This window comes from Oratosquilla oratoria, chromosome 39 (assembly GCF_046742065.1).
Source record: "Oratosquilla oratoria isolate Oo_2021 chromosome 39, ASM4674206v1, whole genome shotgun sequence".
Lineage (NCBI taxonomy): Eukaryota > Metazoa > Arthropoda > Malacostraca > Stomatopoda > Squillidae > Oratosquilla > Oratosquilla oratoria.
The window spans coordinates 35,000,436-35,028,419 of record NC_134815.1 but is presented as its reverse complement, the minus strand read 5'-3'; the positions used below and the strand labels follow the sequence as shown (position 1 = coordinate 35,028,419).

The window sequence follows — 27,984 nt, the reverse complement described above, 5'->3', positions numbered from 1 at the left end:
TCTTGAGACATATATTCATATAAAACATACAAAATTGCATATGGAATAAAATGATTCAAACATGTTTATATAAATACACAAGATATTTACAGAAAGAGAGCTTTTGAGAATGTGTTACTATACACTGACAATTCACAGCACAGAAAAAAAATCATCGTAGGATATGACCAATTGTCATTTAGTTCATTGACTTGTAACTGACATTACAAGTAGTCATTTTTTTTTTTACAAACTCAGCAATCTGATGCGGATATGTGTACACTTGATTGAAGGTTAAACCTTAAATCAGCATAAAGAGAGGCTGATACGTCATTTGGCACTGAAAATGTTGAAAGGACCAAGCCTTTCATTGTCAATACTAAGATAGCAGTTCAGCTAGATAGCCTCCAGCATTCCCAGAAGAGCATTAACAAGGGGTCTTAGTCTCCAGCTATGTACAATATATGCAACAGTAGCAACAACAATATACATTTGTACAATGTATTCACAAATTACAGTAATGAGATCCACAACAAAATATCACATATGAAGATTTTTCTTCATTATGAAGATTTTAATCTTCATAAAGATTAGGTACCAGGTATTGTTCAGGGAGTAGGACCATGACTGTAGGGTGATTTAACAACTACATTAATTTTCAAGGCAAGTATACATAGGAATATTATTGAATATTTCTCAATATTGCACTCAAGTCAGATTGTATAATTTTGATATACCAATATATAGATAAAGCTTTACATGCACACATATACACACACACAAGAACTGTAATTATACACACACTTCATAAACAGCTCCTAATCAAATTTTGTACTTGATCACTGGCAAGCCATGGTCCTTTCTCACCCAAACTTTGTAGCGCAAAAATTTCATCAAGCTATTCATAGAATAGTTTTATGCTTCTGGCTTAAATCTTGCCATGTAAAAATCACAGTCCTGACAGTAAATGGAAGAGTGATGCACAGCTTTTTTTCTACACAAGTTGCAAGGTTGTAGAGCTCCTTTTGTTTGATTTACTGCAGGGTTACTGCTGGTGGTGCCTTTTTTGGCAGCCTTATTAACTGTTGTGTATATTGCAGTTGGATCTATGGGTCCTTGGATATGGTTTGGTCCAAGATGCTGTTTTTGTTGCTGCTGTTGTGGATTGCTTCCTCTTCCAACACTGCCATAGTTAGGACCTTGTTGTTGCTGTTGTTGTTTTTGTTGTTGATGGTTTGTTGCTGGATGTTGCTGCTGTTGCTGTTGTTGTTGTGGATAGGGGACATGGGTAGATGTGTGACCATTCTGGAGGTTGTGGTGGTTCTGGGAGTTCTGGTAACCTCTTTGCTGTTGCTGTTGGTGGTGTGGGTGAGGCACCTTTTGGTAAGGTGGTTTAGCACCTTCTGTGCCAGCAGCACGGCTAGTAGGGAAGTTTGCCTCGTATCCTAAGGAACTGTTTTGACGAGTCATCAGCCCAGGGTAGTATGGGTGAGTATGTCCATTCATTTGTTGTTGCTGTGGATGACTGTGTGGATGGTGGTGATGAGTTGGGTGCAAATGAGGTTGTTGCCTTGCCTGCTGTTGCTGCGGTGGCTGTTGCTGCTGTTGTCTCACTGTGTGTGGAGGTAACTGATGTGGTTGAGATGTAGGTCGGGGATATTGCTGTACACTTGGTGGGGGCTGATATGGAGGAGGCATTCTAACCTGCTGAGTCTGTGATTGTGAAGGTTGACTTTGAGAAGGATGCCCTTGAGAAGGGTTACCTTGGTACCTGTGTGATGGATGAGGTTGGGTAGGGTGACCTTGTGTGTTATGGTGAGCAGGTGGATGTGTCTGTGCATTGTGGTATGAGCTTGGATGATTAGATTGAACTGTGTGAAGGTTGTGGTGAGGTGGTCTGGGTGAAGGTTGGGGTTGATGGCTGGAGTGACTGGCATGCGGATGGGAAGGATAAGTGTAAGGCTGTCGTGCTCCATGAGGTTGCACTGTGGAGGGGTATGGGTGGGAGGATCCTTGCATCATGTGAGACTGTGACTGATGTTGAGGAACAGGTTGATAGGGTGATGGGTTGGACGGAGCACTAGAAGAAGTATGGACAGACTGTGGAGGTTCTTGAGAATATGAAGAAGGAGGTTGCCTGGGGCTAGGAGGTTCAGAGGAAGTGTCAGCACCACTACTTGATTCATTACTGTTCTTAGGATTGGTGAGGGCAGACTTGAGAACCCGCTCAAGAATTGGGTTAGGAATATATGACTCTTCTTCTTCATCCTCTGCTGTTGCAACCAGAACAACCTGGTCACAGAAAGTGACACTCTTCTTTGCCTTCTTCTTCTTGCTGTTCTCACTTGATGATGTATCTGTACTGGTATTCAATTCGGAATCTTCCCTGTTATTCTCACTACTGTGTCCATTACCTGCACCACTGGCACTGCTGGCTAAGTTATGATCACTTCGAGTTCTATGAACAGAGGCATTGTTGGCACTTAATCTACTTTCATAACCACTCAAAGATGGAAACTGCAATGAATTGCATTGAGTGTACTCTCTTGTGAAAAGCTCCTTGCTCAAAGGCTGCTGAGGCTGCACTGATGGAGGTTGAGATTGGGGCTGTGGCTGCTGTTGCTGCATTTCTGTAGGTTGTGGATGTGATTGCAACTGTGACTGTGCCTGATATGTCTGAGGATGTTGCTGAGGTGGAGGTGGCTGAAGGTTCTGTGACTGTGTTTGTTGTAACTGTGATGGTGGGAGGGTTTGAGGGTGTGACTGTGAAAGGTGATGCTGCTGCACCTGTGGCTGAGATTGTACATGTGGTTGTACATGATGCTGACTACTGTCTACAGAGTATGAAGCATCTCCAGAGCTTGAGCTTTGCACTGCTGAGTACAAGTAAGGATTTGCAGTCTGACTGGCTGGTTCAGCACTACTTGTTGGTGCAACAGGCCGTGAATCTACTTCATCTGTATCCTTTGGACCACCAACTGTCACGTTTTCAAAATGTGACGCCAAGTCACGTACAGACCTGTTAGCACTATTAGTTGCACCATCACTACCATTAATTTCACCTGAAGATGCAGCATTATTTGCAGCCCCTGGAGTTTCCTTCCTACGTTTCATTGCTGCCTGCTTGGCTTGCAGCTCCTGCAGCCAACTGTTCCCACTAGTTCCTCCTGATGTCACCTTGGCTCGACTGTCTGAGGGAACCTCAGTTACTTCTTGGCTCTCAAGAAGCTGTTTCTTTTGTTGCATTAGCGCTAAAAGAATATTTGGATCTTGAGCAGAGTCTCCCGTGTGTGGAAACATAGATGGCATGGGAGGGGGTGTTGGGAGGAGTCCCCTGGTCTTTAGGTCCTCCACAGCCTCCTCAAGGGGAGGAGGGGGAGGAGGGAAGTCCTCACTATTTTGTCTTGAATGAGCCACATCACCTTGAGGCCAAGGTGGCAGTGTGGACACAGGTGCGGGTGGTGGTTCAAAACCACCTGGAGGGTTTTGAACACTGCCACCCATTTGAAACTGTGTCTCAGAGACTGTTTTCTTGTGGGCAGTTGAGGGCTGCAGAGCAGAGCATTTGTCACGGGGTGTATGCTGCTCTCTGTGCACATCAGCATGAATGATGATCTGTTTTGGTAATTCCTGCAGTACTGCTGTGGTGTTGTAGGGCAAAGAACTTGTTTGATACATATAATGTTGTTGCATATACTGTAACGACTGTGGCTCAGTTTTGATTATATTGTGGTTATTATTATTGTTCACAATTTCTGGTGTATAACATCGTGGTGGCAATGCTGGTGGTTCATCAGGCTCTTCAGTTTTCCTCTCATTAGGGAGTGGGTAAGGTGGCCGCTTCTCTGGTCTGCGTTTGGTGTCCTCTTTCTTGTTCTTTTCATTTTTGGTTGACAACTGAGATGTTGTACGTTGAGGAATGGGTGGTGGCACCTTGACATTAGCCTTGGCAGGTGCCAGTCCTTTGCCAACACTGCCATGGAAACTTTTTCTCATCAATTTACTTCTTTCTAAGTTAGGATTGGAGTACTCCAAATGCCCCTCACTAAGGTATCCAGCCATGGATTTGTCAGATGGAGTTGTGGGACGTGAAAGGCTACGGACTTCAAGGTCATCTCGAGCCTTTGCGGTTTCCCCATCTTGTCCCTCTCGTAGATCAGGCATGCTGCGGTTCTTACGGCGAATCAAACCACCCATCAGAAGCTTTCTTCTTACTTTGTGTTGCTTCTTGCCCACTGGCTTTTCATCTTTCACTTCAACTATGGCATTATGGTCATCTTCTGTACTTTTTTTAGATGGACTTTTCTTATTACTGTGGTCACTGGCATAATCACTGTCTTCTAAGCGCCCTTTGCTGCTCTTCTTCTCCTTGTTCTTATCTTTACTGACTTTTTCAACTCCCTTCTTCTCCTTGTTCTTGTCACTGCTACTCTTCTTCTCTCTTTTCTCCTGGAAATTCTCAGTTATATCTTCAGTTTTACTTATCTTCTCTGTGGTTGTAAGCTTCTTCCCCTTCTTTTTTGGAAGCGTAGCATAGATCTCTATGTTTGTATTCTGAAGCTTCTCAGCTGTCTTTGCTAGAGTCTGGGCTGTGTCAAGGGTCTCCACTGGGCGTGACTGGGATCCATTGGAGGCATCCCGAGATCCTTGTCGACTATGATATGCTGATCCTTCGCGTGACCCTTGACGACTGTTGCGTGATCTCTGGGAGTCCCGTGATCCTTGGCGACTGTGATGAGGGCCTTCTGCAGATTCCATAAAAGCAATTGAAATTAAAACAGAATTCAAAAGAATCTTGTTTTTCATTATGGATAAGTTGTTTATAACAGGTAAAATTGGTTATGAAACAAGAAAAGAGTAATTACAATGATGATGCTCTTACCTATTTTGTACTGTCCTTCCCATGCAGCCGCCTCCTCATGAATAAGGATACGTCTCTGCAGTGACCGTCCCCGCAGCACACAGGTGTTGTGCTTCATACGTGCAAAGGTTAGTGAGTGGGTGCTGTTGTAAGGTGCGTCCATAGCTGCCCGAGTCTTAGCAGCAGCAGCATTGCAAAAGTTTAGTGCAGTCTGTTGAAATAATTATCATTAATATTCAAATAAAATTTCATTCTTCAGCTGAAATTCTATCTATCTATCTACATACCAAAGGCCTCTTCCCCCTTTTAAGGGAAGTTACAATAACTATATGTATTGCAGATGTGACTTGATTGTCTCATTATCATACCTGAAGGTCTCCGGACTCCTCCTTTGTCCTTGCATCCTCTAAAAGGCGGTCTGCTGCAATGCACAGAGCTTCACAATTTGAAGCACATTCTGGGTTTCCCTCAGGCATTGGAGGTCCAAGAACAGAAGGAGAGCTTTTGTTTGACATGGTGCTTCCTGTAGTAGTATTCAGTTCTCCATTTGTGATGCTTTTGTTTACATCACCTTCCACAGTTCCTGCCTGTACACCTTCAGGAATTTGCTGAAGCTGAAAAGTAAGCTGGGTCAGTTATGCTGAATGTGGAAGATAAATTGGACATTTAAGTATGAAAGGGTCAGATAAACTGAAAATTTGCACTGAATGGTGAAAAGCTTACCTGTAAATTATGTTTCAGGTTCTGTTGAATTGGATAAGAATCATTAGAGGAGAGAGAGTATGAATCATAACCAGGATCATACTGTCCACCCTGTCCTGCATGAGAACTTTGTCCATTCTGCATGAAGTTGCTATTGACGCCAATACCAAGGTTAGCATATTCTGGGTGATCCTTGCGTTGTGGACTGGCTGGTGGATTCTTTGTGGTTGGAGATGATGGGTGACGGCCCTTGCCAACAAGGAAGTGATAAGGATTTTCTAGAGATGTTGAGGATGAGGAAGAAGCACTGTTCCTATCACCGCTCCAGTTCCCAGAGTCTCGACGCCTGGGCTGAGCATTTGCCAGATCTGGTAGCTTGAGAGGGTCCTTGTCAAACTGTTCCAGTGAAGAACTGCTGTTACGATTACCGTTGACATTATTGTAGCCACCACTGCAGCTAACAGAACGCTGACGCTCTGACTTGTGATAATGCATGACACTCTCTACAGTACGACGACTGATGTAAAGAGAGTCATCAGAGTCGAGACGACCACGTGGAAGAATGCTTGGTTTGTTAGGAAGAATACCATTTGTCTGCTTAAGGTTTTCTACCTGTTTCTTAAAATTGGATGAGTTATTTTCAAAAACATCATCACTATGTGTATCACCATTGTCTGTATACAGGTGCTGAAGAGCAGAAATGTTCTGATAGTCACGATGATCCTCATGTGTATTGCTATTATTTGCCCGAGTTCCCTGCTGCTGACTGTGTTGTCCATCAGGATTTGGAGTGATGGCCCGACGTGAATTTGCTCGAATGTCAGCAGTGTTTTTATCTGGGTTTGGTGTAGTAGAACGCCTTGAACTCTGACGAGGGAGGGAACCATATTGAGGCACTTGAGAAACTCCACTGCTTCTTTCATGGTTTCCCCCAGCTTTGTGACCAGCTACTTGAGTAACAGTTTTTGGTGCAGTTTCAATGGGAACTGATGTTCCATTTGGGTTGGCATACAGCAAAAGGAGTGGTTGGAAGTGCCCTCTTCGGCACTTCTCAACAACTTGATCCCAGTGAGGTCCAATTTCTCTCACTGTAGCATCATCAAAGTAGATCCAAACACGGAGTTTGGTGTGGAAGAAGAAGGTTGAGTAATGTTTGCCATAATAAGTCACAACACCAACTAACTGGTGATTGGTCATCTGGGCCCACCTGTCATCAACCACACTGTGAAAAACATCTCTCAGCTTGAGGTTGGTGCCTACAATAGCAAACACTGCCATGATATGCTCTAGAGTGGGTCGTTCAGAATCCCATACAACTCCAATGGAAACTATTTCTGGGCGATTTATCAGCGTCCGGCATATCTGAATCTTGGCACCACATGCACTCTGAAAGAGATTATATAAATAGATAATTGTTCAAGAATTACAATATCATCTACAAGAAATAATTAAAAAGCATGTACAGATTAATGTGGTTCACAAATACAAAACCCAAAATCTGTTCTGTCCAGGAACAATCTACTATACTCACAGGACAGTCTCTTATGTCTCCCATTCCACCAGCTTTCTTCAGAAGGTTGCCAAACATTTCTGGAAATGATCTACTTGTCTGAGGTTGTGACCCATCCTGCTGTTGACTATGTTGGCGAGCTTGTGCGATGAGTGCAGAAGCACTAACATAGTGAACCATCTGGTTGAATGGAAGGGGTTCAGATGTTGCCCCACAAGCATCACACATACTCTGCTCCACCAGGGTCATGGCGAATCGCTGATGAGGGATGCAATGCCTGCAAAATTTAATATAAAGTTAACCTTAGAGTATCCACCACTACAACAGTAGGATATACAGTGAGAAAATGCACATAAGCCTGATGATAACTATGAAAATACAAGAATTATATAAATAATGGGATAAATCTAGTGATAATATTTATGAAGGAGAAATCTTAGTTTTCAGTACCTTGATCAAATTTTGACCCAACCTACCTAGCATTGCACATATCTTCAGATTCACCACTGGCTATGTGAAAATGAATACGAAGAAGAATGTTTTCAAAGCATTCTGCTGCATCGTCCATAAAACCCAGTTGGAAACGCTGCTGGTTGTAGAAGGTCTCTGCAAGGGCACGCCTAAGGGCATCAGGAGGGAGTGCTGACTCATGGCTATACTGTAGCTGCGAGAACAGCTCCTGTTGAACAAAAAGATGTACAATTAGAAGTCAAATTTATGAATAGATATTTCAAACAAATTAGTCTGGATATGTTTACCTGACTAAGGCTTGGAGGTAAAAGTCTTGGGATGTGTTCATTACCATCTGGAAAAGATTATTAGAAAAATGGTGGCACATTAGGTCCTAATGATTAGGACATTCAAGTTCCAAGGATATGTTGTTGACATTTCTTGGTTAAATGTTTGTTCAGAAAAAAGTAGTGATAGATATACAACTAGCCTCACCATGGGCATCCATAACATAGGTTATCTTGTATATATTAAAAAATAATGGCCAAACTGAGAAATGCATCATGTCGAAATGTGATTCAAGCACATTTTTTTTTAACTCAAATTTGATCCAAGAGGTAATACAGTGACCAAGATTAATTAAATAGTTAATTACAAAGGTGGCTGGGTACTAGTGAATGTGTAGAGGAAATGTTTTAACCAGTACTCTGTACTATCTGTACTATATAAATAAAGACGGTCAATATATACGTCGGTGTGTGTGCGTCTGTTTATGTACATATGTTTGTATGTGTGCCCGCACATACACATGAATACGCTAGACGGATACATGAGCGTGCCTATCCATGTCCATATTACGTGACCTGTAATGGAGAGATCCTGTTGAGAATCTAGTTATACAACTCGAGCATCAGGCAACAAGCTATTTACCCGCGCAGGGTAGGGTTATACTTAGGGAATGATAGCAAATTTGTAAAATGTATTGCAGAGTTGATCGATTGATAGATTGTAGAGTTCTGGCTTGGCAGTTCTGGAGACCAAGGTTAAAAACATAACGGTTCACCTTGGAAACGTAACATGTTATCGCGAGGTGTGACGTTCGGTTGTTCCGTATTTTCATTATCTCGACATTTTCGCGTAACCTCCTAAAGTCATATCGTTTAGTGAACTGACGTCACTGGCCTGTTGTTCTTTAGAATTTGGTGAAGGCATTGTCAGGGATGATTGGGTATATAATGACTGAGTCTAAAAATGGGTGTTTCTACAATTGAGGTGGTGTGCGGATGTATTGAATATTTGGGGCTAAACAACTGCTAAATGCAAAGAACGGCGCCTGGTGGGAGAAATGAATTTGCGCTATTTTAACACTTTCTGAGCTAACTTGCCATAACTGGTAATTTCTAGTTTGTGTTTGCCATATTTTCGCTATATTCTATTCCTGTATTTGTAGTTAAATTAGTTGGTCAATATATTTTCCATTACGATATTTTTGTATACAAGCTCAAGAAACTTTGTACAGACAGGTAAGGAGAGGCGAGAAGGCAATGAGATCTCTGAAAAAGACGAAACAGTCAAGTGGGATGTTCCTCTTCTGAGAGAGACCACCAGTTCCCCTCCCCTTGCCCCCCAAAGTCTGACCACATTATCATGGCTGCGCTACCTGCACCACATTGGACACACACACACACACACACACACACACACAAACTCTGCGATCCGAGTTCGAGTCTCTCATAATGCTGAAAATTTCAGCATCGCTGCATTGTGAGACGACATTCCAACTCTGGCGGGCATGGATTTGTGTGTGTGTGTGTGTGTGTGTGTGTGTGTGTGTGTGTGTGTAGTCTTTGGATCACGTGCTGGACTTGTGATCGACAGCTATTTTCCTCCTGGAAGAGAGCTCAGAGCTCGTATGACCGATGTATGGGTAAAGCTGTGACCTTACACGCAGACACACCCTAACTCCCCGTCCACGAGAGTTGGAGTAACGACTCGAAGCGCAGCGAAACTGAAATTATTTCAGACATGGGCAGGATTCGAACCCGGACCGCCGTAGTGACAGTCGGGGACTCTACTAACCGCGCCACCGAGTCGTGTGTATGTGTGTGTATGAGCTCTCATCCGGGAGAGTAATAGCTTTCAACCATGTGTCCAACATGTGATCCAAGATCATGATGATAAAACACACACACACACACACACACACACACACACAGCAAATAGTACCTGTTACCCAACCTCGCGAAACTAATCGACATGAACGATCGCCTATTCACGTGTCACCCAATACCGACCGTCGCCTCATCCAGTAATGGCTGCATTCCTTCGCTGTCGTCCACTTGGTGGGTCCCACTTCGACAAAGGCGTTCGAAGATGTAGATATGGGTAACCATCCTACAGTATCCACAATATACCCATATCCGAAACCTATGCATAGATATACCATGTTTCTAGTGTATGCTAAAGTGGCTGACCACTATTTATCACCATTTGAAAATAAAGCCGAAGTTCAAATTAAAACTGAACAATTTTTTTTTAATTTATAAATGTTTAAATTTCAGTGTCAATTCAAAACTTCACTGATGTATAATAATTCGATTTTTTTCCTTTACTGTCTTGAGGTCTGTTTAGCTTCTGACAATGACGACATGACGTCATTATATCGCCATAGAAATTCTCCCCACTTTAATGTCTTCATATCGCTTGATTACGTAAAACAAACACAATCTAATATAGCCTGGATGGAGATGACATTTATACCAAATGACACGTGATGAAAAAAACAAGAAAACTGTTACGAAGCGAGTCAAATACTCAAAAAAAGTCATCAACGGTAAAGCAAAAACGAGAATCATAACAACAGCTGCGACAGATAATGGCTGGAAGTTCACTGCAGTGGATAACGGTGCTAATCTGCATATGGCTGACACGTCGCTAATACCACGAGATATGCTGACCAAAATATGAAAAAGTGAAGCTTTAACTGATAATTATTTTAGTTTACAAATCCATTTGTTTTCAATTTATATCAACGGGTTTTCTTATTGCCATTTCCACAGAAACTTTTCAAAATAATGGTTCAGTAGTTTATTCCGTTTTTTTACGTTCAACTGTAAAAAATGTCAAAACTCTTATATTTGAATTCACATTCTGAGGGTGAAAAGGTGTAGTGTATTTTATTTTGCATTTTATTCACGGCACTTATGACTGTCTTTTCACATTAAGACAGGGCATTCCCATGTCGAAAGAGCCCTCACTGCCTGAAGTTCACTTCATCAAGTGCTTTACTGAGCTGGTGTTATACGGAGTGTCGAAGGTGTTGTCCATATAACTATCGAAACAATTCAGTGAGGATTCAGTAGGAGACGAGACTCAACTTTCTTGTATACTACAGTTAGGTAAACACACACACACACACACCTAATTTCAGCTATTCTTACACACAACTAAGTCACTCTTGACGAAGGCGTTCAACCCAGGAGACAATTTGCATCACCGCCAAGTAACTGATAATGGTGTCATTAACCCCTTCCCTACCAAGCGTGTGTGGGGATGTTGGTGTTTTGTTTACATCATGGATTGCACTTTGAGTGATTAATAAAGAGAATCTGTAACATCGATTACCTCCAGGGCCTTGCGAAGCGTGAATGCTTGCATCCCAGTGCTGTTATGCCTCACCATCTTGTAACGTCACTACAAGCACTATCCAAGATGGTGACGTCACTCCAGACACTATCCAAGCCCGTGACGTCACTCCACGCACTATCCAAGGCTGTGACGTCACTCCAGACACTATCCAAGGCTGTGGCGTCACTCCAGACACTATCCAATGCTGTGACGTCACTCCAGGTACTATCGAAGGTCCAGCTATCCCGCCAATGGGTCCCGGTATTCATTCCGGTTGGCTTGTTTTGCTCCGGTCAGCGACGGCCGTTTACTGGAACCGGCTGGGAAGGCGGGCTTTGGGGGGGCCGCCCCTTTCGCGAGTTTTTGTCTTTTGTTATTGCTGGCCAAGCCGAAGACTCGTCTGGCTGTCATCCTTATTTAATGGCATATCACTCTTTTCGTCTGTATCGTTTCAATATCCTGGTGACAGTTTTATGCTCCTCTGGAAATGGATTCCGTCAGTTTCTGTTTCACAAACTGCCTAAGAACACGTGTGGTGAACATAATATCAGTAACAGAAAGCCAAATGTTAACACACACAATACAGTTGCACATGTTGAACGTCATGCACATGGTTTCCTCACGCGCGCACTTAAACATGACGGTTCGATTCCCGCACCATAAACAGGTGGTTCGATTACCAACTCATCGCCAGGGATAGTCAGAATTACTTTGCATTTTTTCCGTAGGATTCACGGTAAGATCTAGACTGTAATAAGCGATTTGCATAACCAAACATGCACGTGTAAAATGACAGACAGCACAAAAGGGGGGGGGGCGCAAACACAGATCGGGCCTCTTGAACTCTCATTCGGGAAGGTAAAAGCTGTCGATCACGAGACCAATACGTGATCCAAGACAAAGGTGAAACACACACAAAGGTAGAGAGTTAAGAGAGTGTGTGTGTGAGAGCAGGATAAGAGACGTGGGATGTGTATATGTATGCAGTAAAACTGCTAACATCTTCCTGTAGCTCCAGCGAAGCAGGTTGGTCGCGAAAACCTCTGGCGTCCGGTAAGGAAGCAAGGTACAGTTACCCCCCACTCTCCCCACCTCCCCCCCCCCCCGAGTCGTCCCACCACTGCCTGAGTCATACACGCACATTCGCGCGTTCCTTGCTTCCCTCTCCTGCGAGACAGACCCGAAGAAGTTTCTGCACTTTTTTTTCGTCTGGGAGCGTCACTTGTTGACCATTTTTTTTTCTGCTGCTGTTCCTTGCTATAATATGGCCACGGCTAATGCCGGCGTTGCGACCAGTGGAAGGTTCAGTGAAGGTACGAGCCAAGGTGAAAAAGTGAGCGGGAGAGAAAAGGTTACTACCACTGCTACGGGGGAAGAAGGATTTGTGGTTCTGAGAACGGGCACACCGGAATCGTCACCGTTGTCAGAGGTTGCTATTGGGTTTTGTAGTAACAATGCTATTTGAAAAAGGGTCCGTAATATGAAACTTATAAACGGTGAAAATAAATAATGAAAAGATTGAAGTATAATGTAAATAAGAAAATTAGATGGGTGGATAAAAGCGAGCTTTATATGTATAGCCTATACTGTATATATTGGGACGTTTATTAATTGTAGTACATTTACTGTAGGGTAATTAATATTGCATACAATGTGTATTGAGAATGTTATGACGAGAGCATGGACGATTCGTCGTAAAACAAAATAAATTTTACATGGATTATCACGAGAATTGAAAAAGTTGTAATATTTATGACAAAGCAACCAATGGGAAGTGAGGATGGGTTCTGAATAAAATCACCAGGCGACAGCGAAATAAACGCACAAGACAAGGTAGATAATCCTTGAGGTGAATACAAAATCACGGCAGCTATTCACACGGGGGGGGGGGCAAAGCAGGTAAGGCATTTCCGTTGGGCATCCTCTCACACCGAAGGATGACAGAGGCTGAAAGCAAGTGTGGCAAAAACTAGTTGAAGGCAACAGAGACGTACGTGGAAAGATGACGGCACACTACTAAATAGATTCATGTCGTCAAAAGTAACTGATTCCATAAACCAGTTTTTTGTCCTCTTGGGTCTGGCTCAGTTAAGAGGAAGAGAGCAAAGATGTGTATAAGGAAGGAGGTCAGAATATGGGATAGGAAGCAATTTATATATATTTCCAGTTTTCTAAGAAATACAAATTTTTATTTCAAGCACACTATAAGAACGAAGTGTCAAAGAAAACGAGACGGGACAGATTTTCAATGCACTGGAGGGAAACGCATGGTGTAAATTTGTAAAGAAAAAAAATCGAAAAAGATGAAATCTGTTACATGCACCAGATAAGTCGAACCGAAGACAAATTGGAAACAACAGAGGTGAAAGTAGGAAAGGAACAGGACGGTTTTGGGACAAGGTAGAAGATGCGTAACTCAGGTTTTCTTTCTGAAACAAATAAGTACAGGGACAGTCGAGAATATCAGGGTAGCTTTTATGGACTGAATTGACATATAGTGGAAATACAAGGAGTAACGTGGAAAGCCTTGAAGATTTAGAAAGAAAATTGTCAACAATTGGAATGTGTGTGTACAAAGGTAGGAGGAAACGAGTGAATGGTTCAAGGTGGGCAATGGAATGACGGGTGTGTGTGATGGCTACGTGACTGATCAAGGCATGAATGTACGGAGTAATGAGGATAATAATATTATGTATGTGAAATAAGAGTATGGAGAGGTGTTGCGAGGAAACGGAGACCAAAATGCAACTCTGAAGCCTTTGTGGGTTAATTGCAGAGTTGGAACGGAAATAGACAGAATGAATGAAGCGGCCTGATGCTGTGGACGAGATGGAAGCAGAGGAACGAGACGGGAAATGCTGAACACAGGAAAGGGTGTGGTAGGTGGGCGCTGAGTAGCTGCGGCCGAAGCCACATATAACATACAATCCCTGCTGGAAATCAGAGTTGTGCGGGATTCGAACCCACAACCAAGCGAATACGAAACCAGCTTCCGATTTTGCCACCAGCGTCATGGTTGAGTAGAGTGAAACCAATGTATGAAAGTGAATCGTGGACACTGGGCAAAGAAAAGGAAATAGAAATGGTGTAGAGAGTGTCCAGAAATGCGTGTTGCATATAAAGTGAATACAGCTGAAGCAATTGCATGGGCATGTACAAAAACAATTGTATGGGCATGTACAGAAACATACACACACACATACATACACACATTTTCTATATATTGTAAAGTATTAATAATCAAAGGTCTAAACTGCAAACGTTAATATTTAGTAAACATGATTTGATTACACGCACAGCATGTATACTCTTAAATTGGCATCATACTGTGCGTAGACTTGATTGGTCACTTCGGAGACATATAGCCCCCCCCCCCTCCCTTCTCGAAAAGATGCCATCACTGCCGGGTTCACAAATCGCTACGTCATCACACAAGACATCTCATTACTGAGTTCACAGCTAACCACCCAGCCTTTCACCACACGCCGGGTACACACAACCCCCCCCCCCCCCCATGACCTGATATCAACGCAACCTGATTCAACCGGGTATAGTCTACCTCTCGCGTTGCGGCTCCTGTCTGCTTGGGGAGTTCGCAACTACAATGGGATTACTAGTTTTGTTTTTGGATCAACAAGTGCCCTCTCTCCTTTCTCTCCTCAAGTAGGCATGCGTTCTTATCCACTTATGCACACAATGCAATCTCAACACTATCCACTTCAGCATAGTACCATCCACGTTTCATCATCGTCTTCCTCACCGCAACTCCACTCGCATCGCCCACTTTCAGACAGTGACGTCACGACGCGCGAATGGCTGCCCAGACCACCTTACACTTTAGAAGACGATAGTTGAAAACTTTATCTTTTCTTTTCGTCATATTATTTCCTCATAACCCACACGAATTGCATGCACTTATACAAGAACATTTGTATAAACGTGTTTATAGTTTAATATTTATACGAGATTACACTCCTATGACTTTGTGCGAAGTCGACACTAGTGTGTATGTGCACGGGGTACCACTGTTCATGTGGCCAAAATCACAAGTGAAATCAATCTCAAACCATGCTTAAAGTCGTGTTTTCATAGAAAGCAGTTCGATTTTTCAAATACTACACACTTCTTCACAGATTTTCAATGGGAGAAATATTCGAAATTTCCACTCCTATCTAACACGTTAACAATCCAACACAAATACGTTAAATGCTTGATCACACACTTTATTCAAATTAAAACACGGTCAAATTTCTGTTGAATAAGACTGACAGCACGCGGCAGGTGTGCACCGTGCGGTAGTGAGAGAGCGACTGGTGAGGTGGGGGAGTAGGAGGAGGAGGGTAAGGGAGGTGGGGGAGAGGGAGGCGATGGACAACTAGCGTTCGACTGCAACCAACTTCCACAGCGCTTTCCACCTGCCTCACTGTCTTCGGTCCCCTGCTCGTTCCACTTCACTGGCATGATTTACATCTAAGCCACGGGACAGGGAAGTTTGCAGGAATGGCGTGGCAGAGGTTGGTGCGGTCGAGAGATAAGTTGGAAGAGAACTGAGTGCAGTAAGAGACTTTACACTTCGCCAGTCACAATATATAGTCTTTTTTATTGATTAAGGATGATGATAACAGCAACAGTAATAATAATAATAAATATAATAATTATACCTACAGCTTCGAAAGGTCTCAAAGAGTTATTAGTTGACCAAGCCGATTCAGTCCTATACACAACCCCTCACCGTCCCTTTCTTGACCTTTTACTGGCTGCTACTTTTCTTTAACGACCTTGACACCATCCCTCAACTCAACTTTACCCTCATGCGAAACCCTATACCCGTAGTATAACCCCCTCCCTAAAAAAAAAAATCTTCCCTGCAAATTATATCTAAGTGCATAAGAAAGTTTGCACATACACACGCACGCAAGATAAATCTTCCTTTAATTGAATTTCGCAACTCCTTGTTTACAGCCCCCTAACAACCCCCTATATGACCTTTTCTGACCCACCCTTGTGCAACATAACCTCAGCCATTTGTCACTACGACTACCTTTGCTTTTCACATGAAGTTTAAATAATACGAAGTAGAATATCTATCTTTGACATTGCAAAGCCATAAATGCCGTCTTATTAGACGACTGATTACTTTTCCTTGTTTCGGTTGTGATTGGTTAAAAAAAATCTTTCCCATCTGTGTTTATTTCCTCGATTTCTTATAATCTCCTTCCTCCTCTCCTCAACCCCTTGCGTTCTGTATAACACAACATTCCCCACACCAGCCATTGTCTAATTGACCACATGAGTGCAGTCATTACATTGAACGATCTAGTACAGTGATTCTCAATTCGTGGGCCATGGCCTACTGTTACAAATTATACATTTATATATAATGAAAAGGAGGAGCCAAGAAAAGAGGGAGGGAGGGAGGGGTGGTGAATGGGAGTGGAGTATTTGGGGATGAAATGGGTGGGAGTGGACTGCCTTTGACTTTGGCTACCTCCCTTGTAAGGGGGAAAATGCCGTTGGTATATGTATGTAATGTATGTATACATATAATGAAATTGGTGGGAGTGGAATTGTGCCTTTTGACTTTGGCTACCTCCCTGGTAAGGGGGAAAGAGCCCCTGATATGTATAATATGAGGAATATGAATATAAAAAAGTTTCCATCACTGTCCTGGCAAAAGAAATACATGATAATTACGACTGTCAACCTTGCAATAAAGCAAAGGGTTTCTTTTCACTCACCAACATTTTCTTATCATTATTATTATTTACCATTTCGGCGGAGTAGGATTTAGGAGGAAAATGAAGATGATTCACACAAATGTTGAGAACTTATGAAAAGGGGAGGGGGATGGAGTGAAAATAAAGTTGAGAGCCACTTCGAATAAAACCAATCGTGATTGATTGACGCAGCTGATAAGGCCACCTGATCTTTAATTCATCCCATCAGAGGTTTTCGAGGATCGTTAATGAAAGACTGACTCACGCTGGTCTCGCCGTCTCCCAGACTGCCCTGCTCTTTCCTCACCCCCATCATAAGGCTCGTTTCACACGTGTCGACTTTTCGCCGTGCGCCGTGATGCTTTCACAGATCACGACCATGTCCACATGTGAAAGCGTCCACAGACACCCATGGTTCGTTGATAGCACGATATTGTGTTGTGGACGGCGCGCGGCGAAAAGTCGATACGTGTGAAATGAGCCTATGGAGCACAGATTCCAATAAGCTTGTGCAGCCAATATTTTAGGGACTTTAGTGACGCCCCTACGACCAAGAGTCTCGCAGCATTATTTTAATAGAATATTAACCACTTTTAACGTATGCCCTAACACCGCAAATCATTCCTTGACCACCTCCATGACTCTACCCCTTTGGCGCGATGTGACCCTAAGGATAGAGGCGCTGGTTATCGATGCCCCCCTCTCCCCAATAACGCGCCCCATCCACCTTCCCCATGGCGTCCCCTCCCATAAATGGTTCCCCCTATGACTGTTTCGGTCCACTACGTATTCACACTGCGTGTATCGATGATCTCTTTGTGATCAGCAACATATGCCATGCTGTCGCCTACCCGATGCGAGACGACAGACTGCGCATGCGTCAGACGCGCATTCAGATTCGCACACAGACCGAGATCGAGCCTCGAAAGTTTCACTGGCATTGCAAGCTGTTACTGTCTCCCTTGGGCACGGAGATATGGGTTTGTTTACATATGAGGTCACATTACCCATTGACCGATATTCATTAAGAACTCAGCTATAATCTGGGGAGGTGATGGCGATCACAAGTCCAGCATGTGATCCAAGAGCATGTGGGTCATAATTGCGCGGCGTAAATGGGGGTGCTGGCAATAGTACGGGATGTGGAGTGGGTTGGCAGGACATAAGCATGACAGGTGTAGAGCAAGTACAACCCTCCTCACACACATATACACACACACACACACACACACACACACACACACACACACACACACACACACACACACACACACACACACACACACACGCGATGGCGCAGTGGCAGAACTCCCGGCCGCCACTACAGCGGTCCTGGTTCGAATCCCGCCCAGGGCTGAAATAATTTCAGTATCGCTGCGCTGTGAGTCGTTACTCCAACTCTCGTGGGCGGGGAGTTGGGTGTGTGTGTGCGTGTAAGGTCACAGCATTACCCATAGATCGGTCATGTATGAGCGCTGAGCTCTCTTCCGGGAGGGAAATAGCTTTCGATCACGAGTCCAACTCGTGATCCAAGACCATGGTGGTGAATCACACACACACACACACACGCACACACACACACACACACACACACACACACACACACACACACACACACACACACACACACACACACACACACACACACTTTCCTTGCGTGGACTCCCCTCCTCCGGTTTCATTCATCTTACGTTCCTTTTTCAGAGCCGTACTACCCTTTGTCATCCGCCTCTATACGACCCCATTTATACGTACTTCAGTTCCGGTGTCAGGTTCACGTGTATTCTGGAGGTTCCTTCTCCGGTCCTCTGTATCAGCCATAGACATGACAGCACATCTTCCGAAGCAAGCTCTGAATGCAGAAGTCCCAACTTCGCCCTGTCTCCTCTTCCACCGCCCATCCCAACCCATCCCATCCCATTTCCTGCTATTCCGTTTCACCTGCTATCTTGCTATTTCCTCCCCTCTCTGTCTCTCCCACGGCCTCCCACGTGCTCCCATCACACGCGTCTTGAGGACTAGACGTGTCGCTGGTAACACGGACACGCTTAAGATATCGGACATCATGTCGTTTCGCTTTGCCGGAGAGTTGGCCGCCTCGGGGCGTTTTGCCTGACCACCTGCAGATGCGATATTTCCTGTGGTTTCCTTGCAAACCGAAGGTGGATGTTACCAGGTGGATATGATGGTTGAATAGTCACCAATCACCCAACCCTAAAGGCAGCAGGATGACAAGCGTGAGTAGTTGGCGCTACGTAGCTGTGGCCGAAGGCGTCAACTTTGTCATGTTATTCGCTTGGATTGTTGGGGCAGGTAGTACACAGGCACAGCTGGGAATTGGCGAGGAAAGCGGGATTCGAACCCACAACTAATTGAGTGCGAAACTAGCACGCTTCCCATTACGTTACCAGCACACACGTGGGAGAGGGAGACAAGACAAAAAGGTGACAGAGAAGTTGGAAGAGGCCTTTGTTTAGCAGTGGACTCCAAATGGATAATGATGAATTGGAGGTGCATAGATGCCCCCTCTCCAACACACATACACACGTGTTTAGGGGGTAAACGTGACTCCAGGCAGAAAGGCACAATGCCACTCAGGTAGACGAAGTCGCTAAGACACGTTGGCAACCGAGGACAAGGGCAGTGAGCTACCCGCTGTTGGACAGATTGCGCCGGTGACGTCACAATGAAGACCACACTGCACTTCTGCTGGTAGTGATCACACTGGGATTTATTAGCTTCAGCTGGGGCTGGGGGCTGTTGCGTGTGATTGTTGCAAACGCATTGCGTTCAAGGTCAGTACATTTCAGTGGAAAAATGTATCATCAATTTTTTATTTTTTATTTTTTTATTGATTTATTAATTTTTAGTTTTGTACTTCCAGGTAAACTGTAAAAACCCATTAGTTGAATATTCATGAAGCCCTGGGTTTTCGCGTTGTCACATTGTAGTTTTCTTTTGGGTGCCCGACAGGGGTGTGTGTGTGTGTGTGTGTGTGTGTGTGTGGTGCGTGTGTGCGTGCGTGTGTGCGTGCGTGTATATATATATATATATATATATATATATATATATATATCTATATATATATATATATATATATCTATATATATATGGGCGTAGGTGTGCCTTACGAGGGAGGGTCCGCACGTGTTACTGTCAGAGCTCATCAACCAGGCACCAAGGTGGTGGGCGCCGTCGTCTTTGTTTGTTTTCTGTCGTGATTGCAACTGTTCCCACGCCGTCGCTGCCCCGACCGACAACACTCAAAGATGAAAGGATAAGGCAAGAGGAAGAGGAGGAAGAGGCAGTCGAGCAGAAGAGGACAGGTTGAGGAGGCGTTATGGCAGCGACTTAGCGCTGCCTGTGTGTGTGTGTATGTGTGTGTGTGTGTGTGTGTGTGTGTGTGTGTGTGTGTGAGAGAGAGGGTGTGGTCTTCCTCGAGGAAGGGGGATTGAGGAGGTTTAAATTGCTGACTTTTATCATTATATTGCGTTATCTGTCCTTGTGAAATTATAAGTCGAAGAGTATAATTATTTGGACCAGATGGTGAAAGTGACTAAAGATCATGATAATTAGATAAAAAAAAAACATATAGTAATTGGTTGGAATTTTTTTAGTAAGTACAGTATAACAAGATGATGATAGGCTCTCTACCTTTATGTTTGAAACGCAAAGTTTACAATCAAAGCATTCTGCCAGCAATAATCTACGGGTGTAAGACTTGGAAACTGACGAAGGCGATGGAGACAAAGCTAAAGAGTGCACAGAAAAGAAAGGAGAGATCAACGGCAGGAATAACGATGAGAGACCGAAAAAGAGCAAGTTGGGTGATAGAGCAGATTGAAGTAAAAGATAATGTGGAGGCGGTAAAAGAGAAGAAGTGGTAAGTTATAGCCAACGCCTGATGAGCGATGGAGCAAATGTGTTACTCAGTGGACGCCGCTAGATGGTAAGTGTGCAAGAGGTAAACCAGACAGAAAATGGAGAGACGAGATAGAAGTTTGCAGGAGTGGCGTGGTTGATGTTGGCGCAGTCGTGAGACGTGGAATGCTATGGAAAAGGTCTTTGTTCAGCAGTGGATTCGGGATGGCTGATTGATTTATCCTCGTGACCGGAAGGACATCAGTTTCCATCGTAACTCAGGTTCCATAACACACAACCGCCATCATGACAACACCACCCAACAACAATAGGAATAACAATCTTTGTGGTTTAGTCATTTGAAATATTGCAAGAGGGAACCTCGACCTCGCTTCGGGTGTTTATCATATATTACACAATGTAACACACTGGCCTCACAAATACACCTTACGAGTAATTACCATGTGTGCAATTAGTGGGCAGGTTTCATCCTACAAGGGGGGAAGAGGAGGAGGAGGAGGAGGAGGAAAAGGAGATAGAGAGGCGGGGGAGACTGTGAGACACAAAGGAGGGTGGATGGACAAATGACTTAAGTGGAACATATGGCATGAAGGAAACTGGTCTAAGTACCTGAAGTCATCAGGAGAGAAAGTAAATGAAAGTATGATAAAACAGAACAGCAGCGACATAGGTGTTACAATTTATTTTATTTTATGTGTGTGTGTGTGTGTGTGTGTGTGTGTGTGTGTGTGTGTGTGTGTGTGTGTGTGTGTGTGTGTGTGTGTGTGTGTGTGTGTGTGTGTGTGTGTCAAAAAACGACCAGGTTCGACCTTAAAAGTACTTTGGTTCTATTTCTCCGTAAAATTTTACATGTGGTAAGCCGTCTTAACCTGACCCTAATCCCCAAACTCAGGACCAATTTCTGAGCCGGTATCGTCACACAAGCCGTCGTACCCGGAGGCCATTGGGCAGCACCGGGCGGGAAAAATGACGGACTCCAGCCTTTCCGGAAGGGACCAATTCCACCTTCCTCCACCCTTCCACTCTCACGTCTGCCACACGTCCACAAGTGCAGCCACACGCCAGGCCGGCCTTCCACCAAACCTAAACCACACTGGGATTTTTATGTGGATTTTACTTGTCTGTCACTCCAACATTTCTAATATTTCCTGTAAGACTGCTGAGTGTAGATGAGGGGTGCGGAGGTAAAAACGTGTAGATACTACTTTAACTAAATGAATCTAAAGATGCACAAAAACTATGGTAGGAACTTTTGATGATGGGAACAATAATTGTTATTTCAAGTTTCACTGACTGGAAACCCGCTGCCCCATAGCGGCTGGCAACAGTCCTCAGGACCTCCCATAGATCTCTCTGGGAGTAAAATGTTGGATAATCTCTGTGGTGTATTAGTGTCACTCTCTGTGTTGTTGGTTTATGACCGGATTTTATATTAATATTTATCTTTTTTTTGGGGGGGGGGGGTCGCCAGTTGGTCAACGATTAAGAGAATATTGTCGAAGTTGACTGAGAGATCTTCCACCCGGTCTAGAGACAACCTTACAGGGTGAGGGTGTTGACGAGTTTTGAAGACAAGCAGCAGGGAGATGATTCTGTCTGACGCCCGTCTCGCAGCACCATCACTTAGGTCCTCTGACGGTAATGTAACAAGTTATTCTCTATTTTGCCTGGGAAATGTTTAACAAAGTTGGTTGGGAGAAATTCAGCAGTAGTCAAGGTTCTGACAGAACTCAACCGTAATGAAGATTCTCACAGTGAGAAAAAAAAAAACGAAAACCACAACTGCAGCTGCAACAACAAGATGTCCACAAGGAACCAAGAACCAAGGAGGAGGAGGAAGAAGGGGAGGCAAGCAAGCCCGTCACGAGGCGGGCAGGGCGGCCGACAGCGTCGGCGGCGGGCCCGCCCGGTTGGTCGACTAAGGTTGTGGGAGGCGAGACGGGGAGTCGTCGGTGCTGCAACCAGGCAACCATTTCCTGTGGGCAGCAGCACGAGTGTGGCGACCGCACCTTGCCCGCGCTCACCGGGGCAAGCACGAGAGGAGATAGTGGGGGGGATCGAGACCAGGAGTCAGTGGACCGCGGGAGAGAGTTCTGGACATACGCAGGAGAGAGGGGATAGTAGATCAGAGTCGTTCCGTGCCCCCCCCCCCCATTAATTAAAAAAAAAAAAAAAAAAAAAAAAAAAAAAGGCGAGGTTGACTCCAGAGGCAAAATCGAAAAATAAATAAGGCTGACGCGCATGGGCATCGGGGAGAGGGAAGAACAACCCCGTCTTGTTCTGAGAAAGACGAGTCAGGTAGTGCGGGGAGTTGAACTGAGGAAGAGGTCGGTGATAGGTGCAAGAGTGAGGTCAGGGGAAGCGGTGTAAGCATTAAGGACGGAAATGGGTGCAGGGGCAAAGGGATTTAGACATTAGGGACCCGGGTCTTAGGAGGACCATAATAGAAGTCGCCCAGAAGAAGGGGGGGGGGGATGGGTGAGTCACGCCCTAGGGAGAAGCTAAACGAAGATGAGGACAACAAAGTGGCGACACCGGGCCCAAAAGATTTTTAATTTAATTTGAATTAATTGATTTATTTATTTATTTATTATCTTGGGTCAAAGGAAGATGACACCAGAACGGTGACCCTCATAAAAATAATAATATTATATATATATATATATATATATATATATATATATATATATATATATATATATATATATATATATATATATATATATATATATATAAATAAATGGAAAATTAAAAAAAACCATCCCTATTGTGTCTCCAGCGTCGACACCCTTGATTTGTTGCTGCCGGTGCGGCTTTTACTTTGTTGGTCTCCCGCCCTATATCTTCCAGGCATTTCCTCGACCCCTGGTGTCGTGTTGCAAGCACGGGGAAGGATTCTGGAGAAATTACAAGGGCAAATGTGGCTAGAAGAAGGGTTTCTCTCCGCAATCGAGACGCATATTCCACGAATACCTTCCGTGAGTGAAAAAAAAAACACAAAACAAAAACCGTAACACAAGGTTACTCTCGCGACTTGTGTTTCCTGGGTTCACATGATCAGCCCCTTCGCTTTATATGTTTTATTCTGGTTGAGCAACATGAGTTAAGGAAACCTCTAGAAGAAACTGAGCAGTTACTTTAATATGTGGAACCCTGCATGTAAACAGCGCTTTTGAGTGCTTAAGTCGCCAACTGATATGTAGTTTCACTGCAGTGGAGATGACATTAAATTCATGTTATCTTTTTATATTGTGACAAGTTTTCAAAACCAGCTAGCGTGCCAGGATCAACCCTGTCACGTGCCATCTTTGGCACCCGTGCCAAATGTTGCCTACCCCTGCTATAGGGGGTAGCTTTAGATGTATAGGAATAAAACAGGGGTTAGGAACAGGAACTTGAATCGAATGGTAGTCTGTGCGTTTATCATACCCTTCTATATTTCTCCCAAGTTGCCGTCAGGTGAATTTATTCGGGTGAATAAGGACCTTTCCCACTCTGCAGCGTAAAGATGGAGTGGGGTGGGGGGCTGAAGAGCGTTTCCATCGATGAGGCCTTTGTTCAGCAGTGGACTTCGAAATAACCGATTGATTGGTTGACTGACTGGCTGATGTTGCAATAGACTGTATAAATTGAAGTGATTTTTTTTAATATATCAGGATAAGTTACCTTTCTAACACGGACACGAAATAAAGACTCTCGACAACGAATATCATATTGTATTGAAATAATTGTATGAATACTGTCATTTACTCCTGAAGAAAAAAAAAAGTATACAAGGAAAAACATTACGATTTTGTTATGTTTGACGAATCCCGATCCCTGATGGTGGGAAACACCATGGAGAGGTGGGGAGGAGGAGGAGGAGGAGGAGGAGGAGGAAGAAGAGGTGAAGGATCAAAAAGAACACCTAAATGGGGGTGTCACGTACAGTCACGTAACAATCGCTACTCCCCCCACCCTCCCCCTGAAGCGCAGAAGTTCTGTGATCGGTTTCGTTGTTCTTTACTTCAGAGGGGGAAGGGGGTGGTGGGAAGGAGGGGGGAGGGTCATTACCCAACTTCCGAGAACGTTCGAAAGTGGCACTCGAATGAAGGGAGTGCCAAAGAGCAAACCGACGGTGACGTCGTGACGCTGTTGAGTCACGTGACCTGAGGCGTTCCTGCGGTTTTGCTTTTCACTCTTCTCCTCTTCCTCCTCCTCCTCCTCCTCCTCTAATTATCCATAATAAATTCGTTCCCGTGAAATAACATCCCAATTCTTCCCTTCTCGAGCGTTGTTACGCTTTACCTCCTTCGCCACGATGACGTACTCTGCATAATCTATTCTGGCTAGGCGATTTCAATCATCTAAGGAGCTCGCTATGGCTACAGCTACCACGCTTATTCTAGACTCGCTACATTTTATTCTGGTTAACGGTAGGCTATTTTATTCGGTTAAGGGAGCGTCACTTTAACACAGACGATAAAATCCGTTATTTTTTTCCTCATCCATACGTAAGAGTAGGTACATCTGATAGAGGACCGTAAGTTTCGCACTTTTATCTCTCCCAAGTCACAATGGACCCACTACCGGCCCGGTTAGGTTATCGGCTTATCATATGCGTCTTTCCGTTCCTCGGAAGCGTGTGAAGTCATCACTGTAACGCTGGAGAGGGAGGACGGGGGTGGGATACAGATGACGACCAACTGGGCCATGGTAGGGGCGGATGCGGTAAGAGAGAAGAGAACAGATGTTTATTACTTTAGTTTACTTGAAGTTTAATTCCGAGGGAGTGGGGTGGGGGTTTTGGCACTGTGGGGGTGGACGGGGGAGGGGTAGGAAGCAGCCTGACAGCAGCGAGAATATAAGGAATAAAATGCCAACCGGTGTACTGATGGGGTTACAGACTACGCTATGTTCTTCGACGGCTCCTTGGTTCAGAAGGGAGTGAGACGCTGAGGATCAGTTCGGGAAGAATTTGGCCAGATTTGATTCGACATCCGAGAAAGGCACTGCTGCTGCTGCAAAGGAAGTTTCACTTTTCCTCGACGGTTTTGCGGTTCCACAGGCATCCGTCATCCAAGCGTCGTTCATGTGGGCCGCGTTAGACGAAGACGGAATGAGGAGTGACAACTTCGGATTCCCGACACACAAGTGGTAAATTCAATCTATCGAAAGACCATGGGTATGTGGGATACCAACTTCTATCTACGATATATCGTGAGGATGTGGGATGCCAACTTCAACCTTCTGGGATATCAACGGGATGCCAGGTGGCACCTGCGGCGAGCATACCAAGGATACAGAGAGTGCCAAATCGAACCCCGTTCCTTCCGCCAGTAGCACGTGAGGTTCCACCTTTTTTTTTGCAAGTCGTCGGAGAGCGGCGAAATGTAAACACGCCACAGGTGCAGGTGCCAGCAGGAGACCGCAGAAGAAGAAGAAGAGACCTCCAACGTATTTCTCCTGCGCACACAAGCCCGACTGTGCAACCCTTGTTGCACGCGCACACACACAAAGTTGCTTTCTCAGGTGCGATATACAGGGCTACGTTGTTCTCGCTTGGCGATGCCCATCTGTGCGGCGTGTTTCGTGTTTTCTCCGCCGGTAGGGTTACAGGGGTGCAAATACCTGCATCGTGGAAAAATAGGGCGCAGCTCTCTTGTACAAACACGTGATCGGATTTGCCCAAACGTACAGTGGGTTTCGTTACTGGGTACTACAGTAACTGGTGTCTTACAACACTGGATCAAGTACGAGTACATGTGTTTACGTCGAACATTGATCGTGTGATTAAGTCGATTGATTCGTTGAAACTATAGCTTCTGATCGTGCTTTATGGCATGCAGAGCTCACAAGGGGACAAACATCTCGAGTCTGCTCGCAACCAAGCACGGGACGACCGGCGGGGAAAAAAAAAGACATCAGCTCAACAATAGAATTTATCCACCTGATCCAGAGCTGACTTGCCCGGAGTGTGGAAGGATATGCGGGTCAAGAATTGGGCTCCAGAGTCACCTCTGGTGTCATCGGCACCAACGATCTTAGCATCACCACCCAGCCTCACTCAATGCATCGCACTTCACCGGAGCACTTTCGTTGTCGGTCACCGACGAACTGCCATAAGCAAATGGTTGATTTATGACTTTGTTCGTAAATGAATCATGTCGTCCACCCACAGTCCACTGATCCACGCCCATCTCCACCAAAAGAGTTCAATGAAAGAAAACACCAAAACATGTAGTACTTGTAAGTGGGCAAATATACAGTCACAACCAAAAGTTTTGATCCACACATGTTTTTTCATGATACAAAACTCACATTCATTGTCCGGCATTTTTTTTAAATGTATAATCAACACAACTGCCCAACTGTAAGCTAAATACTACATAGGAAAATATATCACGTAATTGACAAAAAAAAAAATCATATTAATGTTAGAGCTGTAGAGTATGTCGAAACTTTTGCTCCTGGCTGTACACGCACAGCAAAAGTGTCGACTTTCGTTCCGTGGCATGGACGTCCTAAATAATTTCGAATATTTTCGTGTGTATTTCAACATCATTCGTGCTCTTTTTCGTGTACAACCTTTGACTTTTCGTAACGAATTTTCAGCGATATATTTCAGAGACGACTTCTTCCGAGAAGTGTACCAATAACTAAATGGGACGTCGTCTTGAGATCAAGAGAGCACTAGAGTGTCTCGACGCAAAGCCATCTTCTAAAGTCAACAAACCACTGATTAGTTATTCATCACACGCAGTGATTCCTCAAAGGGGGCGCGACCGAGTGCCACATAGATGTATCGAATGTTTACACACAGTGTGTGGTTGTGTGTGTGTGTGTGTGTGTGTGTGTGTGTGTGTGTGTGTGTGTGTGTGTGTGTGTGTGTGTGTGTGTGTGTGTGTGTGTGTGTGTGTGTGTGTGTGTGTGTGTGTGTGTGTGTGTGTGTGTGTGTGTGTGTGTGTGTGTAAGTTGAAGAAACAGAAAAAGAAGCAGCAGAAGCTGAACAACAACAAAACTCAGAAGAAAAATATGAGAAACAGTAGAAGAAATTATATAATAACAATTATAATAATAATGATAATAATAATAGTAATAATAATAATCATCTTCACCTTATAGCGTTATTGATAACAACACATAACTGTGTGTGTGTGTGTGTGTGTGTGTGTGTGCGCGCGTGTGTGTGTTCGCGCAATCAGTGCGGCAAAAGCGGTTGATCTTCACATTCATTTCTTAAATAAAGTTCACATTTATCTTTGTTTATTAATTTC

The 27,984-nt window shown here is 44.3% G+C and overlaps 1 protein-coding gene and 1 long non-coding RNA gene across 5 annotated transcripts in view; one reads left to right on the top strand and one right to left on the bottom strand.

Annotated features, from left to right (window-relative positions):
- Positions 1 to 27,984, bottom strand: part of ec (ubiquitin specific peptidase echinus) — a 414,276-nt gene continuing 386,292 nt past the window's right edge. For 2 of the 4 annotated variants that reach the window (XM_076176714.1, XM_076176716.1), the window contains 6 exons: positions 7,529 to 7,731; positions 7,074 to 7,329; positions 5,564 to 6,928; positions 5,209 to 5,454; positions 4,862 to 5,051; positions 1 to 4,724 (listed from right to left, as the gene is read on the bottom strand). In XM_076176714.1, the coding sequence (XP_076032829.1) occupies positions 895 to 4,724; positions 4,862 to 5,051; positions 5,209 to 5,454; positions 5,564 to 6,928; positions 7,074 to 7,329; positions 7,529 to 7,731 (6,090 nt within the window). In that variant the 3' untranslated portion in view covers positions 1 to 894. Of the gene's footprint in view, positions 4,725 to 4,861; positions 5,052 to 5,208; positions 5,455 to 5,563; positions 6,929 to 7,073; positions 7,330 to 7,528; positions 7,732 to 11,126; positions 11,650 to 15,351; positions 15,439 to 27,984 lie in introns of those variants that run through there. The other 2 variants (XM_076176717.1, XM_076176718.1) reach the window with 2 other exon arrangements.
- LOC143020354 (uncharacterized) overlaps positions 1 to 27,984 on the top strand; it is a 164,707-nt gene that overhangs the window by 84,668 nt on the left and 52,055 nt on the right. The window contains exon 3 of the long non-coding RNA XR_012965895.1: positions 4,889 to 4,968. This is a non-coding gene — a long non-coding RNA (uncharacterized LOC143020354). The remainder of the gene's footprint in view (positions 1 to 4,888; positions 4,969 to 27,984) is intronic.